General features: G+C 56.6%; 1 protein-coding gene across 5 annotated transcripts in view; it reads right to left on the bottom strand.

Moving 5' to 3' along the window:
- Positions 1 to 16106, bottom strand: part of LOC111160625 (zinc finger CCCH-type containing 4) — a 39860-nt gene that overhangs the window by 4399 nt on the left and 19355 nt on the right. For all 5 annotated transcript variants that reach the window (XM_022523844.1, XM_022523845.1, XM_022523848.1 and 2 more), the window contains 9 exons: positions 15048 to 15270; positions 13354 to 13505; positions 12612 to 12708; positions 12365 to 12504; positions 11726 to 11833; positions 10232 to 10343; positions 9547 to 9656; positions 2026 to 2384; positions 1473 to 1816 (listed from right to left, as the gene is read on the bottom strand). In XM_022523844.1, coding sequence (XP_022379552.1) covers positions 1473 to 1816; positions 2026 to 2384; positions 9547 to 9656; positions 10232 to 10343; positions 11726 to 11833; positions 12365 to 12504; positions 12612 to 12708; positions 13354 to 13505; positions 15048 to 15270 — 1645 coding nt within the window. The remainder of the gene's footprint in view (positions 1 to 1472; positions 1817 to 2025; positions 2385 to 9546; positions 9657 to 10231; positions 10344 to 11725; positions 11834 to 12364; positions 12505 to 12611; positions 12709 to 13353; positions 13506 to 15047; positions 15271 to 16106) is intronic.

The following is a 16106-nucleotide window of genomic DNA, read 5'->3' as shown; positions in this document are numbered from 1 at the left end:
TGCTTTAAAAGGGTGGATTTCCTGATACGGGAATTAGAGCGAGTTACTCTAGAGACACCTGCTGTCCCCAGCTTGTGCACATGCTTGCCCTCCACACCCAGACCCTTTTCCACATACGTTATTACATGGATTTAAGAACAGCAGAGGGGACCGTGGGAACCACAGTGCCCCCCCCACACAGAGTGCTTTCCTCGCTTCCGAACCCAGCACTTTCCTCTCTGAGGCTCCTGCTCCTGGCGCTGACGCCCCCACAGCCGCCGCAGCTCGCTGACCTCCCCGACGCCCTTCCAGATCTCCAGCCGGCGGTCAGATGGGCGCCTCTTGCTTCACAGGGCGGCCAAATTGGGGTGCTCCCCACCCACCACAGCTTGGCTCTCTCCAGCAGGACTCCTGGCACTGGGACAGCCTGAGCTTCCAGCCAGGGACCCGGCCGCACCAGCTCCTTCCCGCCTTATAGCACGTGTCCGAGGAGGCCCACCGGCCCCCCAAGCACTATCTGCACGCCATGAAGCCCAGCCCTGCCACTTCCTGCCCTGTCGCCACCACCTCTGCCCAGAAGACTCCACAGCAGCCCAGAAGCTTCCCTGACTCCACTGCAGCTCCGACCCGCCACCCTCGAACGCCTCTGCCTGCTCCCTAGTGTTCTCCCCATGAGGCCACCTCGTCGGAGTCTCACGCAGGGACTTGGCTCCCCTGACTTCCCTCGCCGAGCTACATGGCCGCTCTGCACCTGGGCCTCCTCCCCTCCTCAGAGGCCTCTGCTGACTGTCCCCACACTGTCCCCATCTACTGACCCTCCTGACCTGTCTGGCCCCACCCTCTAACACAAACACCCGCCCGGCTTTCTCGAGGAACGATCGGTGCTGAAATGAGCTTCCACGTTGTGGTCTGGTTCCCTCAACTACAGTGCAGCTGAGGCAAGGACCACGGCCGCCCTGTGGCAGCAGCGGGCGCACCCTTGCCCCCTGAAGGCCGCGGCACAGCCGGCCAACCCCTCTGCCTGGCAGGCACGAGTCGTTACCAACACACACTCTTGTTTAAGTAAAGGAAAGATGGAAGAAAGATGGTGAGTCACGGGGACAGAACAAGCAGAGGCACAGGGCCAACACCAGCAGCCCCAAGCCCAGAACCGTCTGGAAAGAGGCCACTCTGGAGAGGGTGCCTCCGCCTCAGAGCCCAGAGCCCTCCACACCCGCCCCTCTGATTTCCCATGGTCCCGATTCCAGGCGCACCCAGCAAAATGTGTAAAACGTTAAATAAGTTACAGCGATAAGATCACAAGACTCCATTTAACCGCAACAGGGAGTGAACCCCCCCCCCATCACTGAAAACGTGCAAGCACTCACGGGACAGAGATGGAGTTGGATTCATGCTCTGAAAGACTCGGACGGAAGCAAAAACCCAGGTCTTCCCGACTACGTCCCCAGTGCCCACTGCGGCAGCCCCCCAGCCCCCCAGCCCGGCCTGCGCACCTGCATCCCCGAGGAGTCCTGGCTCCATCTCCATGCCCTCCTGCTGCTGGTAGAAGTTCTCATAGAAGTTCTGGGATGGCGGGATGGGGGGCATCATTCCAGAATGTGGAGAGTCTCCAGGACCATAGGGCATCATTGGGGGGCCACCGGGTCCCATAGGCGGGCCAGGGTTCATGCCAGGGCCCATCGGCATGTCGGGGTGCATGTCGGGGTGCATGTCCGGATGCATGTCGGGGTGCATATCGGGATGCATGTCGGGATGCATTGGGCCCCCCATGGGCCCCGGGGGGCCCATATTGGGCCCAGGGCCCATTGGCCCTGGGGGTCCTCCGGGTCCAGGGAACCTAGGGAGAAGAAATGATGTTCGTGAGAGGGACTGCGGAGCAAGAATGGTGGCCACACTAGCCAGGAGACACAGAGGCATCCACGCAGCTGGTCACAGAGGGCTCCAGACCAGGCTCATGGTGACAGACCCCCAGCATAAGGGAGCCTGGCGGAGGCCAGAGCCACCCCCAAGCCTGACTCGGGGGGTGTGGGGACCCAGGGCACTCACCTCACGCCCAGCTTCTCAGCCAGCTGGCCCGTGGGCCGCACCACAATCTCGAACAAGGAGGGGATCTTCTTGTTGTACATGTCCTGCTGCAGCTGCTGGGGGGACAGCGGCTCGTGCACCGGCATGGGCATCTGGGGGGGCCCAGGGGGTGGGGGCGGGGGCGGAGGTGGGGGCGGGGGACCGCCCTGCATGGGCCTGCCGTTGGGAGAGGTTGGGGCCGGGGGGCCGGGGGGCCGAGGTGGGGTAGGCAGGAGCCCCACGCCCGGGGGCGGCTTGGGCAAGGGGTTGATGCCCTGCTTCTTCAGTTCCTCCACTTCCTTCTCGTCCTCAGCGCCTGCTTCTGCGTCGTCAGCCAACATCTGCGGGTGAGAACAAAGGGAGACGTAGGACACATGCCTCCCACATGCGGAGCAAAAGTTCTCAGAACACAAAACCCCAAAACACGAGGACCCTGTAGCCCTCACAAGCATAAAGACAAGGAGCACAAAGCCTCTTTGGCGAAAGAATCATCGTCCCACGCCGCTGTCCCACCTGCTCTGTGACCCCTGGCGGCTGGGTGGGGGGGGGCACCACTCCTATTCGAAGCAAAACACGTGAAACATAAAAGGTACTAGTTTTCCCTTCTGAAAAATTTAGTGGCATTAAGTACAGACTTGAGGTTATACAACCACCACCTGTACCTGTTCCAGAACCTTCCCGTCACCCCAAAAGAAGGCCCCGTACCCGTTAGCCGTCACTCCCCCTCCCCACCTCCAGCCCCCCCCACCCGCCGCAACCACTCATCTGCTTGTCATCTCCGTGACCTGCCCGCTCCAGACAGGTCACACAACCAGACTCACGCCCTGTGGCCTCTGGCGACTGGCTTCTTTCACTGGGCACACCCGCTGGGTTTATCCATGCTGTAGCACGCTATGCGGCTAACATGCCATTGTCCCGTTGGAATCCTACGGGCTTCTCGCTACACTTGTAATCAGATGCCGAATCCCTGAGCCACAGGGCCTGACAGCAGGGCTGGGTGTCTGGGAGGACAGGGCCACACCCCTCGGCTTCACTTGCTTCCGCGGTGCCTGGGGCTCCTCGACCCTGAGGACCCGGCCCCGAGCCAATCCCGGGGACAGCTGAGCTCTCTCCCCTGTGGTACCCGGGCTGGAACCAGCTTTCTTCCTGAGTGTCTATCTTTCCCTCTGTTCCTTTTTTCTTTCTTTCTTTTTTTTTTTTTTAAGATTTTAATTATTTATTTGACAGAGAGAGAGACACAGGGAGAGAGGGAACTTAAGAGGGGGAGTGGGAGAGGGAGAAGCAGGCTTCTAGCTGAGCCGGGAGCCTGATGTGGGTCTCAATCCTGGGATCATGACCCGAGGCGAAGCAGATGCGTAATGACTGAGCCACCCAGGCGCCCCTTTCCCTCTATTCTTAACTGTGGCTCTGTGTCCCCCAATGGTGGGGTCTCTTACTAAAGGTCAACTCAAAGTGACTGTCCTGATGTCCTGCGTTCACTGCTGCCCCACCGTCAGCAACGTTCACAGCACTGCCCGAGCTCTGTAAGCCTGTATGTGTAGCTGTCCTCCGCTGACCTGGGCTCACCCTGCGGCTGTCAATTCTACACAGGCAGCGCGATGTCGTGCCTGGGGCCCAGCACGGAACCTGGGACGGGGGAGATGAGCTGTTGGAGCAGAATGTCTCGACCCTGCGCAGAAAAGTTAACACGGCAGTCGTGGCTGCTTTCCTCGGAAGGCCTGCTTGCAACCCTGGTCTGGGGCTGGTGTCTGGGCACCTAGATGTCGGGGGGGGGGGAATCCCCTAACACCCCCTAACTAACAAGAGGTGCTCACTGTGCCTAAAGTGTTTACATGGACGACATGCTTGCCGCTGAAACACACCCTGTCCTCTGGGATTCTGGGATTTTGGTGCACGCCAGGCAGAGGCAACACGCTGGGCATTGACCAAGCCCCAACCAGGCACCCCTATTCGAGAATATTCCTCAAGTGCTGTCACAACCTGAGGATTAAGCATGGCCCTCCTGACTACACGGGGTGAGGACTCTTGGATGATGGTGCCTGGTTTTTCCAGCCTCTGCCCGTGGTGGCTACCTGCTTGGTCCTGGGTCATCTTGGGGACCTGAGCATAGACACCTCAGCGCATCCGAACACGGGGCTTAGAGATGGCCCATCCCTAGCTAGTGTCTCAGCGTCAGCCCTACCAAAGACCACCCCCTGCTCCTGCACCCGGGGCCGGCGGGAGTGCGGGCGGTGGCAGCAGGGCCTCCAGGAGGCCGTCAGGTGCTCCTAGCTTCTCTCTCTCCTCACGGTCAGAAGCAGTACCTGTGCCCAGAGACAGCAGGGTCCAGGGGTGCTAGGATACTCGGACAATCGATCAACGGGAACCTTTTGTCCCTTGGAACCCTGCTGATTCCAGGTGCGGTCCAAGTGGGAACCGGAACCACATTTAACACACTCCTAGAGCAGTGTGAACACAGTGTGCTGCTCTCAGCGGAGAGCCAGGCCGGCGCAGACCCCGCAGGCCTCACGGCCCCCACATTCTGCCTGCTTCCTGCCCAGCGAGGTGGCCCCTCTGGGTCCTGACCCGGGTGTGCAGCTGCTGCTGGCTCGGCGTCCCTTGCTCCCCAAGTGCCCCTCCTCCCTCTTCCTGTCACTTGGCCAGGGGTCACCTGCTCACTGAGCCTTCGTAAGTCAGTTTGTCGAAGCACCTCTGGGCTCTCTGCACATTCCCACCAGCACCCCAATCCTAGGGTGTAATCAGGATCCGCCCTAGGACTGGATTCCTCTCCTAGCCACTGTGTCCCCAGCGCCCAGGCCAGAGCCCGGCAGGAGCCTGGCACCGCCGCACCCCTCCTGGATCAGCGAGCAAGGAAAACTAAGAGCCGCATCTCCCTCTGTGTTCCCCAGACTCCAGAGCAGAGGATGGCAGAGGTGAGGGGGCCGGGCCGTCTGGGGGCACAAAGTCAAAGCTTCCAAGCTTCAGCTGGCCTGGCTCCGCTATTGGTGCGCTTCTCAAGGGGAAGGGGTCTCCCTGCACACTGCCTCGCCTCGGCAGTAAGCACAGAGACCCTAGCCCTGAGGCCCCGCCTACCCTCAAGCTTCAGTCAGACCCATCTACCCGCAGGGCTGCAGATATCCACTCTGCCCCATGGCGCTTCAGTCCCTGTGCCTTCTCCCCCTCTACTGGCCACGAGTGGGGTTCTTATGAAGGATGGCCCCTCTACCTCCCCAGCCCCAAGCCAGGATCAGGGTTCCTCTCCTACACGCTGTTCCCGAGCTATTGCCTGGACCTCTTGAATGGCCCACCTGCCCTCTGGCCGGGACTCCACCCCTGCTCCCCCACCCCGGGGTCTCTAGTCTCCCGCACCACTCTCTGCTCACCAACAGCGCAAACCACCACCAACATGGCCACACGTCTGCCCTTCGAGATCCTTCCTTCAATGGCAACTCAATGCCCTCAGACATCAGGCAAAACCTGACAAGGTTACACCTCATTCAATAGGAACAACTTTGACCACAACTTCCTCCCCTGCTATGGACGGGGCCACAGGCTCTGGCCACCAAAAGGGCCACACTCCCGTTGCCTCCCACGCTCGCACCCAGCAGGCCCCGCTCTATCCCTCCTCCCAGCGCTGCCTCGCTGCTGTCCTCTTCCTTCAGGGCCCTCCTGACCCCTGCCTCTGGAGATCAGCCTTCTCTGCACCACCTATTAGCTGGAACGTCCCTTTCTCTTCTCGACCAATGGCTCTGGGGAGCGAGGCTACAGTGACGTCTCCGCCACTGTTTGCCACCACACACTGCGCGTTTAATGAATTCACGATTAACACGAGGAACTAGAGCTCTGGCCCGCCGGCTGGTCTCGGTAGGGGCGCTGCTGCTCCCCAGTGAGCGGGCCTCCCCCGAGCTCTTACCTCCTTGGGCCCTGTACACACTCGGGCCTTCAGCTTCTCAGCAAACAGGGCTTCAGCTCTCCCTGCACAGCCTACGGGCCAGCTGGACCACACAACCCCAACCCCAGGACTTCGCTTCCCTCGTCCCTCACTCAGGCCTCAGCCCAGGACCCGACCGGCTCCCCGTGCTCATCTCCTTACCCAGCATCTCCCACCCTGGGCCATGCGTGTTGCTGCGAAAGCAAGGACTGACCCGCATTTGAGGCCAACACAGTGACACGTGAAACATATTAAAACAACATTCCCGCCAGAAAAGCTGAACCCAAACTGTCTGCGCAGCCCTTGCCCAGAGACGCGGAGAGGGGCACGTCTGTTCCAGACCTCCCGTGCGTCGGTTTCTGGGCCTCTCCGCCGCGAGGACAGGGGCGCCCAGGACCCTCTCATCAGACGAGACAACCAGGGCCCACCTCCACCAGGACGGATCCTGACTGATGCCAAAACTTTCTAAGAGTCAACAGCAACCTCTCAGCAGAAAAGGACAGTCATGCCTGCAGACACACAAAGGCACGTGAGCCAAGGGTCATCAGGCCAAAGTAATCTGTTTACTCGTATTAGTTGGCTAAAAATCCCAAGTTTCTGCCCTACTGGAAACCAGACAAATCTGCTCCACTGGTAACCAGACAAACTTAGATCATCCGGTGGCACCGGGCAGCTCAGTTGGGTAGGCCTCTGCCTTCGGCTCAGGTCATGATCCCGGGGTCCTGGGATCGAGCCCCACACCCGGCTCACTGCTCAGCGGGGAGCCTGCTTCTCCCTCTGCCCCTCCCCCTGCTCATGCTCTCTCTCTCTCTCAAATAAATTAAGTCTTCAAAGACAAAACAAAACAAAATCTTAGACCATCCATACAATAGAGTACTACTCAGCAACAAACAGCTATGAACTATCCTCAACAACGTGAATTCCACACGCATTACGGCAAGTGAAACCAGATTCAGAAGATTACATACACACGTGTTTTTAAAAGGTACATACTATATAAACCTACTCACAGAACATTTTTTTTTTTAAAGATTTTATTTATTATTTGATAGAGATCACAAGTAGGCGGAGAGACAGGCAGAGAGAGAGGGGGAAGCAGGCTCTCTGCCGAGCAGAGAGCCCGATTCGGGGCTCGATCCCATGACCCTGGGATCATGACCTGAGCCAAAGGCAGAGGCTTTAACCCACTGAGCCACCCAGGCATCCCACTCAAAACATTCTTAAAAATGCAAATTATAGGGACAGAAAATGGGTTAGTGGTTACCAGAGGCTGGAGAATGGGGACGCATTGACTCTATAGGGGCACAGAGTTTTGGGGGTGATGGCATGAATTTCCTCTATCTAGATGCCGGGGTGGCTGTGTTTGTCAGAACTCACAGACCTTCACACTAAATGGGGAATTTTACCGGGTACAAACCATATCCTGACAAACCGAACTATAAAAAAGTGAAGCAGGAGGAAAGATTTAAGAGTAAAGAACCAAAGAGCATCTGGGTGGCTCAGGGGTTAAGCGTCTGGCTTCGGCTCAGGTCAGGATCCCAGGGCTCTGGGATCGAGTCCTAAATCAGGCTTCCAAGGGAGCCTGCTTCTCCCTCTGCCTCTGTTTCTCATGAATAAATAAAATCTTAAAAAAAAAAAACCAAAAAAAGAGTAAAGAACCAAAACGTGTACAACTTACTCTCAAGGTTCAAGGAAAAAAAAAGATGCACATGCGTATATAAAATAAAATGGAATCAGGTAACAAAGCAAATGAGGCAAAATATCGCTAACAGATGACTCCGGGTGGGGAAGCAAGCACGTTTCCAAACCTGGAATGGACGGCTGGAAACCGATGTGTCTGCACAGACAGAAATGTCTCTGCGAAGGGGGAGAACAGAGCTGAAGAAAGGAAGGAAGGAAGAAGAACACAGACTTTCCGGGAGAGGGTGGCCGAGGCCCAGGTGTGAGTGGCACCACAGCTTGCCACCCGGGGCCACCCTGGAGCCCCAGACCCCAGCCCTGGCTGACGAGCTGCAGCACGAGGGCTGACCGGATGCCTTCATCGGGGTTAACCTAGGTCCTTCTCAGAACACGCCCTCCGCCTCACTTTCTGACCCCTGAGATGCAGTTCTGGTACGGTTTAATCCAGGTTCAACAATCCCTCTTCACCTACTGAGACATGCTTTTTTTTTAGATCGGGGAGGATACTGATGCTTCCGAAAGGTTTGTAATTGGAAGCTGAAATGTGCGATCCTGGCTTTCTTTGGCTTTTTTCTGAGGGCAGCTAGAGCTGGACTGTCAAGGTGGTGGTCACTGGCCACGTGTGGCTACTGACACTCGAAACGTAGCCGGTCCAAACCGACACGGGCTCTAAGTAGAAAATAAGCACCAAATTGCAAAAATAATAGTAATAATAATAACACAAAACGTTGTACTAACTTTTCATTATTACTTGCCGGAACAATACTTTGAACACAGACATACCAATGAGATAAGATACCTTCCCTGAATTCAACTTCGTTGGTTTCTTCCTACTTTAACTGAGCTTAAATCACATACATGGCTTGGTTGTGGCTGTGTTCCTACTCAGACAGCACTGGTCTGGAGCGCCAACTCTGAAGGTCCAGCAGGGGGCAGTGCTGAGCCAGCGACTGTTCGGCTCTCCACATGAGAGGGGAAACCGTGACCTTCCCCACTCCTTACCCTGTCAGATCAGCAGGCTCTCGAGATCTACTGGATAGGAAACCCCATTCCTAGGGTACCAAGCTCTCCAGAGGGCCTGGTAAGAGGAGAATTTTTCCCACTGCACTGCCTGTGAGCAGTGTGCCTTCTTTTGCTCTGCCTCTGCGAGGCTTCTCCCTGAACCCCGCGCTGCCCCGGCCACCACTGAAACAGGGCAGTCACCGATGGACTGCCTCGCGTGCCCCTCAAAGCCTCCATCCTTGCCATTCTCAAAAGCCCAGCCAATCCCCTCAAATCTGTGCGCTGGAAGGCAGAAAGTCTTCATCTGGAAGGACCCACGTTCTCTCCCTCTCTCTCCTTGCGTGTATGTTAGGAACCCGAGGACAAGAACCTGGGGCCCCTGGAGACCTCACGACTCTTCAAGGAGAACCACCAACACCAGGATGGGTTTCCAGCTGACTGGGGAGGAAGGCCTCAGCCAGACCACAGAGGCCTCTCCCTCCTGAGAACCTCTAATCTCCCTGAAATAGAATCCTTAAGCCCCGAGAGGAAACGTTTGACATTTCCACCAAAATACAACCCACCTTCCCGGGCATCAAGGGCTCTCTAAAAGATAACTTACAGTCCATGTCTGCAGGCAACACTCCTTTTATGTAGAACCCCACTCCCCCGTCCCCCCACCCATCAAACTGCCCTGGCAGGAGTGAAGACACATGCGCGAGGACCTCAATTCTCCCCACAGAAAAAAATGCAGCCCCACACCCTCCGTAACACAGCCTAGCTCCTGATCAAGGCAGGTGGGACATCTGGTCGCGGCACAGAAGCCAGGGGGACAGACAGGCAGGCTGGTCAGGTCAGTGGCGGGTGCGCCCCCCTGGCTCCCTTGGAGGCAGCTGTAAGGCCCCAGGCTCCCTGCCAACCTCTGACATTACCTTGTCCAAGAGCTCTCTGGTCTCCTCCGTCAGGGGGTCATGGGAGAACATGCAGTCATCACCATTAATGCAGTTCCCAGTCGTGTGGTACAACTTACAGGGAAAATCACGTTCACAGCGCGTTAAGGCAAAAAGCATTGGCTCCTGGAACCCACCCGAGGGCAGAATCCAACCCCCTTTGTTTTGGAGATGAAGAAAGGAAACCCAGAGAGTTAAAGTGACCAGCTCGGGGTTGCACAGCAGGTTGGCAGCGGACTGGAGTTGAGACCCTGGTTCTCGAGACTCCTGCTCTGGAGAGCTTCCCGCCCCACCACACCAGCCTTGGGGCCTGTTGTCTACGGATCCTCACTGGGCAGGAATAATGAAGGTCAACGATTTTCCCAAACTTGCACAGCCTACTGGAAAAACCTCCGGAAGATAAAAGACAAGAGTACGGCCAGTCTCGAGAGTCTGTGTACAGAAAACCAGGAAACGTGTGTGTATCCGCTTCCTCATCTGTAGGACGTGGACAGCGGCTCCGCCACAAGACAGATGTGGAGGTTCAATGAGACTGAGACACGCCGGAAGCTTGGCCCGGCGCTGGCACATGGAGCGGGCACACGCGGCAAAGGTGAGCTGCCATCGGCAGCGAGGAGGGAAGAGGTGTGAGCCCTGCATCCCGTGAGAGGTGAGTGCCAAAGGATATCGTGCATGTAGGGGCAGTTCTCGGCCCTGGCACAGAACCCGGTGATGTAAAACTTGCACAGTTCTCGCTTCTTTGGTAGCTCGATGTCATGGCTGAAATTACAGTGATCTCCCTGGAAGAGAAGCAAGGAAAAGGTAAGCACGATAGCCCTTGCCGAAGCCCATCTGCGATGGGAGGCTGAAGCCTGGAGGGACCAACGACAGGAATCCCCACACAGGGAAGGGCGGGGCTCACTGACATGGCTTCCCACCAACTGGAAAGTTCTGACGCAGCGTGTGCTCCCTTCTCTTGTGCCCACGACCCCATTCCCCCGGCTCCACTCCACTGCCCCTCAGCACTTCTTTCTCATTCTCCCCCTTCTCCCTCTTCGCGCCTACTCACTATTTTTCCTGATTTGCTGCGTGGCGGCCAGTATCCAGCACCACGCTTCTTCCTTCCTAACACAACCTTCATTTTATTGGGGAAGAACGTATCCAGCCAAAAAGGTACATCTCCCGGCCTCCCTGGATGTCCTGGCCAATGAAACGCAGGCCAAAATCCCCAAGGGAGGACAATGCGGCCTAAATTAAAAGAAATCCCTCTGGCCATCTTTCTTCTTAGCCCTCAGATGGGACCGCCAGAGGCACAGCAGATACTGTGGAACCACGAGGACAAAAGCCACATGCTCAAAGACATCGGACATTCTTAAAGTAGGAAGCCCCCCAAGAGTGCCAGTGGCCAGGACACCAACCTCCTTCAGCGGGATAACGTCTGAGTGTTTACACTAGTGGAGCTCAGTCTGCCATCATGCACAGTCAGACACACTCAGGACACACACCCGGGTGACAAAATATGGAAACCGTTCTGTATAGCGGGTTCCCCTTACTCCCCAGAGCGGCTACTCATCTTTCTGCAGATCTACTACAAGCTTCTAGACACGAACTGAGACCGTAACGAGGAGCAACTTACAAACACATACATTTGTCTCAAATATGTAACTTTTTCTACAGCCTATACGTGGGTGCGGTGTTCCGTGGGCATGTGTGTGCCCGGATCTGCCCATCGCCATCGTCGGCGAACAGAAAGCCGGCTGGCTGAACTCACACCCGGTTGCGGCCTCAGAACTCTGGTCGTCGGCCCCGCTTCTGGTGTCGAACTCTGCTGTGAAGTTCAAGGCTGGCCTGATTCCCCCACCTCCTCTTCTATCTTAATAATTCCCTTTCTGACGTTAAAGTTCAATAATTAACCAAGACATATTTTGTCTTCGGTATCAGTATCGACCTTAATACATTTGAGGTCATTTGGAGGCTTAAAATCCTGACCTCCCAAACCAACCAGGAACAAAAACATCAAAAAACCACCCAGAGAACGGAGCCTCGCTAGTCCGTCACTTCCACCCTTACCCGACTGCTGCCTCCCGTTACGGTGGCCTCGAGAACATTCCCAGAGGCGTGAGCATCCTCTGTGGGGCTGCTGCCCTGCCCCAGCACACGGGTACGTTAACTGGCCCCTTACCCACGTACACCGCCCCTCCACGAAGTATTTGCAGATGACTTTGCCTTTCTTGTCAGACTGCTGGTGAGGCTTGTCATGGTCACTTCTCCGGTAGCTCCCGCCACCATCCTGTCAGGGACACAGAGTGTGAGCGTAAAGGAGGCTGAGAAGGAGGGGTTGGGGGGTGGGGGACGGCGATGCAGACTGGGAGAGACGGGGTCTGAGGGACTGACAGAACAGAAGGTGGCCGTCAGGGACGAGCACTCCCTCGACAGAAGCGTCTTCACGGAACAGGAGCAGCGACCAGCAGGTCAGGTCCAACCCCAAGGCGGAGCGGGGTCTGAGCCTGCGGCACGGAGCGCCGGCGCTCAGAGGGGGAAAGCTCTCGCACCTGGCGCAGCACCGCTCACCCCTGCGGGAACCCAGTCCCCCCAGAGGCAGTGTGCACGCCTTCCTATCAAACTACCAGGCTCCCCGGACGCGTCACCAGCAGCGCGGCCCCCTGTCCCCTGTGAGACGGGTGGTGCCCGTCAGCCCGCGCGGAAGAGCTGATGAATGCGGGGCAGGAAAGGCCTCAGAGATCGACTTATCAGAGAAAAAAAAAAGTCCAAGAAGGGGCTTTGGCTAAACATACGAAATCCGAGTGAAGGGTCAACTCACGCCCATATCCTCGTCATAGAAATCGTCGTCATCGTTCATTCCGCCCTTGTTCATTCCTCCTCGGCTGCCACCTCGACCACGACCCCGGCCCATCCCTTTCCCTCGACCTCGGGAACCCCGGCCACGGCCTCGACTTAAGCCTGCAGAGGACAGAGATGGCATTCACCGGCTGCTTCTCTCCAGGACCCAAATCCAGCAGCCGCCGGAAGGTGCCCCTCGGGTCGGCGCCACCTGGGCCCCTGCCCACCTCGTCCTCGGCCATCCTTGGACCGGCGGTACTGGTTCAGCTCCTTGGAGTACTCGTCATAGTCCTCCTCTCCCATCGGCTCCTCACTTTCTGCATACTGGATTCCCGGAAGGAGAGAAGGCAAATGTCGTGCGGGGATCAATTAGCCCTGTCCCTAACTGTACTCTCTGCCCCCGCATGCCTTTTGGTTCATGCAGGTCAAAAGGAGACTCAGATGGGCAGGCGACCCGGGGCCGCCCGCCTCTGCCCCCACTTCACAGGCCACAGCGGGGGAGGGGGGTTCTAATGCTCTCCCGGGCGGTCCTCGCTCCTAAGGACTCTGTTCCTGGGGCAAACCCACCAGGGGGCCTCCTACACAAGGGACAGCTGTGCGGCTGTAACAAAGGGCAGGCTCACTGGGGACTGGCACAGAAAGGTCTCCGGCGGGGAGAGACCGATGAAAGTAGAAGCTGTACGCGTGCGCATGTGTATGTGGGGGGCGTGCATAAGCAAGCACCCGACTGCAAAGGCCTAAAACTTTTCTAGAAGACACTCGGGAAACTTGTTTCTGGGAATGGGAGATGTTTTCACAGCTTTGGTACCTTCTCAATTTGGAACCATATGATTTCCTTTATCCAAAATAAGAAACGAACGTCGAAACACAGAGCCCTGGCGTGAAACACTCTCCTTCCGCCACAGTCAGTCTTACAGGCTCTCCCCACCAGCCCTCCCACCTTCCCCCAGGGGCTGGAGGACAGCTTACTTCCATCTCCTCTTCATAGAAATCTTCTTCGTCCTCCGGGTGGTCTCCCACGGAGCCTCTGCCCCTTCCGCGGCTGCCTCTGCCCATGCCTCGGCCTCGAGACCCTCCACGGCTGCCTCGACCCCGGTACCCCCTGCCACGGCCTCGGCTGCCTGCGGGGTGATTCAGTCGGTGAGCGTCCCGAGTGGGAGCAGATGCCATCAGTGAGAGAGAAGTCAGCCCATTTTCTGCCTGAGGTCAGTCATCTCCTCAAGTCTTCCTAGCAGCTCGAGGCAGCTGGTCCCACTGCCCCCCTGACTTCCCCACATGCCCTCCGTGGGGGGCCTCGGGCCTCAGCATCCTGGGTGCACATCTGCCACACTGTCACAGGGGCCCCTGTCCACTGAGAGCTGCACTCACTGTCCAGTACTGTGGCCCCAGGCACACGTGGCTACAGAGCCCCCTAAACATAAACAGACTAAGACGCGCTGTAAGGGGGGGGCCACACACCAGATCTACAGCACTTCGTTGAAAAAGAAAAAGAGGGGGCGCCTGGGTGGCTCAGTGGGTTAAAGCCTCTGCCTTCAGCTCAGGTCATGATCCCAGGGTCCCGGGATCGAGACCCACATCGGGCTCTCTGCTCAGCGAGGAGCCTGCTTCCTCCTTTCTCTCTGCCTGCCTCTCTGTCTCCTTGTGATCTGTCTGTCAAATAAATAAGTAAAATCTTAAAAAAAAAGAAAAAGAGAGGGCGCCTGGGTGACTCTGTCGGTTAAGCCTCTGCCTTCAGCTCAGGTCATGATCCCAGGGTCCCGGGATCGAGCCCTCTATCAGGCTCCCTGTTCAGTAGGCAGTCTGTTTCTCCCTCTGCTTCTTGCTCCCTCTGCTTAGGCGTGCACGCTCGCTCTCTCTCTCTCTTCTCTGTCAAATAAATAAAATCTTTAAAAAAACGAAAAGAAAAAGAGAGGCAGCTCTTTCTGCCCACAGGTCCTGGCCCTGTCCTTTAATAAAACCACCTCTTTGCAATAACAACAACAACAACAACAAAAAAGACAACAAAGAGTGAGAGAATATGAAATACCATATCTGTTTGGATAATGTGTTAAAATAAGACTTTGAATGCATTGGACAAATAAAATATACTGTTTTCCTTTTACTTTTTAAAATTTTTTCCCTTTTTTACATGTTTAACTTAACTACTAGAAAATTCTAAATCATGTGGAGGCTTGCATTAAGTTTTCTATTGGACAACACTGGTCTAGAATCTCCCCAAAGAATAGGGCTTGTCCAGGGAGGTGTCCAGGAAAGACTGCCCAAGAAAGATTAAAGGAACAGCCACTCAACAATGAGCTGGACCTTAGGCAGGGCTAAGAACCGCTGAGCTAGAAGATCCTGTGAGCCCTCCTCCCTCCTGGGTTGCAAAACCTTGCAGGCAGGAGATGGTTCTAAGAGGGCCCCCCCCACCATCCTCCTAACTGCCACAGGTTCAAGGTTCAGAGGTGTGGCAGTCCCACCTTGCGGTGTGATAGGAGCTGGGAAGCTGGGAGAGGAGGCTGGGGCAGCCAGCTGTCAGTTAACCTCTCAGCACTGAATAACGCCCGTCTCTCCTCCCACACTCCAGGCCTGGCCGAGCGGGTCCAACCTGCTCCACACTGCATCACCCCAAACCCCCCCAACCCCGTCTGCTCCCACGCCCCGTGATGGCCACAGGGCCTCACCTCGGCCCCGGCTGCTGCCCTCCTTGGAGCGCCGGTATTGGTTCAGTTCTTTGGTGAAGTCGTCATAGTCCTCCTTGCCCAGGTCCTCCTCCTCATCGCCCTCGTACTCCCCGTACTGCTCGTTCTCGTAGTCCTCGTACAGGCCGTAGCCTTTGCTGTCCAGCTTGGAGTAGGCCTTCTTGGGCAGGGACGTGCTGTGCGACGGGGGGTACTGCTGGTGGGACTGACAGGGAGAGGAGGTGAGCCGGCCCCGGGGCCCTGAGTCCAAACTGCCAAGGTCCCCGCTGTCCCCTAAACTGACCCATCTGTCTGGGTGTTTCTGCCGCGGGCGAGACCCGGCCCCCAGCCGCTTGGGGGGTACTATGTCCCACCTGAGTGAGCACTGGGCATTGGACCCACATGTTTCTGAGCTTCAGAAAAGGCCATGGCTTGTAAGAAAATAGACACGCACAGACCCCATGATAAGAACTGGCGAGGGAAGAGAAGGGGGTATTTCCTAAGGATATAGAGCAATCTCATTTGGGGAGGAGGCCTGGTAGGCAACAGGAGCACCTTTTTTTTTCTTTTAAAGTAATCTCTACACCCAACGTGGGGCTCGAACTTAATCCTGATATCAAGAGTTCCATGCTCCGGGGTGCCTGAGTGGCTCAGTCAGTTAAGTGTCTGCCTTTGGCTCAGGTCGTGATCTCAGGGTCCCGGGACCCAGCCCCGCACCCTGCTCAGCAGAGAACCTGCTTCTCCTTCTCCCTCTGCCCCGTCCCTGCTCATGCTTGGGCTTGCTCTCTCTGATAAATAAAATCTTAAAAAAAAAAAAAAAAAGTTGCACGCCCCACCAACTGAGGAAGCCAGGCCCTCCAAGAGGGGTGCTTCTTGGTCAAAAAAAATTTTTCTTTTTTTTTAAAGATTTTATTTATTTATTTGACAGACAGAGATCACAAGTAGGCAGAGAGGCAGGCAGAGACAGAGGAGGAAGCAGGCTCCCAGCTGAGCAGAGAGCCCGATGCGGGGCTCGATCCCAGGACCTTGAGATCATGGCCTGAGCCGAAGGCAGAGGCTTTA

The sequence above is a fragment of the Enhydra lutris genome, unplaced genomic scaffold (genome assembly GCF_002288905.1).
Source record: "Enhydra lutris kenyoni isolate GAN:26980312 unplaced genomic scaffold, ASM228890v2 scaffoldscaffold77, whole genome shotgun sequence".
In the NCBI taxonomy this organism is placed as follows: domain Eukaryota; kingdom Metazoa; phylum Chordata; class Mammalia; order Carnivora; family Mustelidae; genus Enhydra; species Enhydra lutris.
The sequence above is the reverse complement of the archived record's forward strand: the minus strand, read 5'-3'. Positions and strand labels throughout refer to the sequence as shown.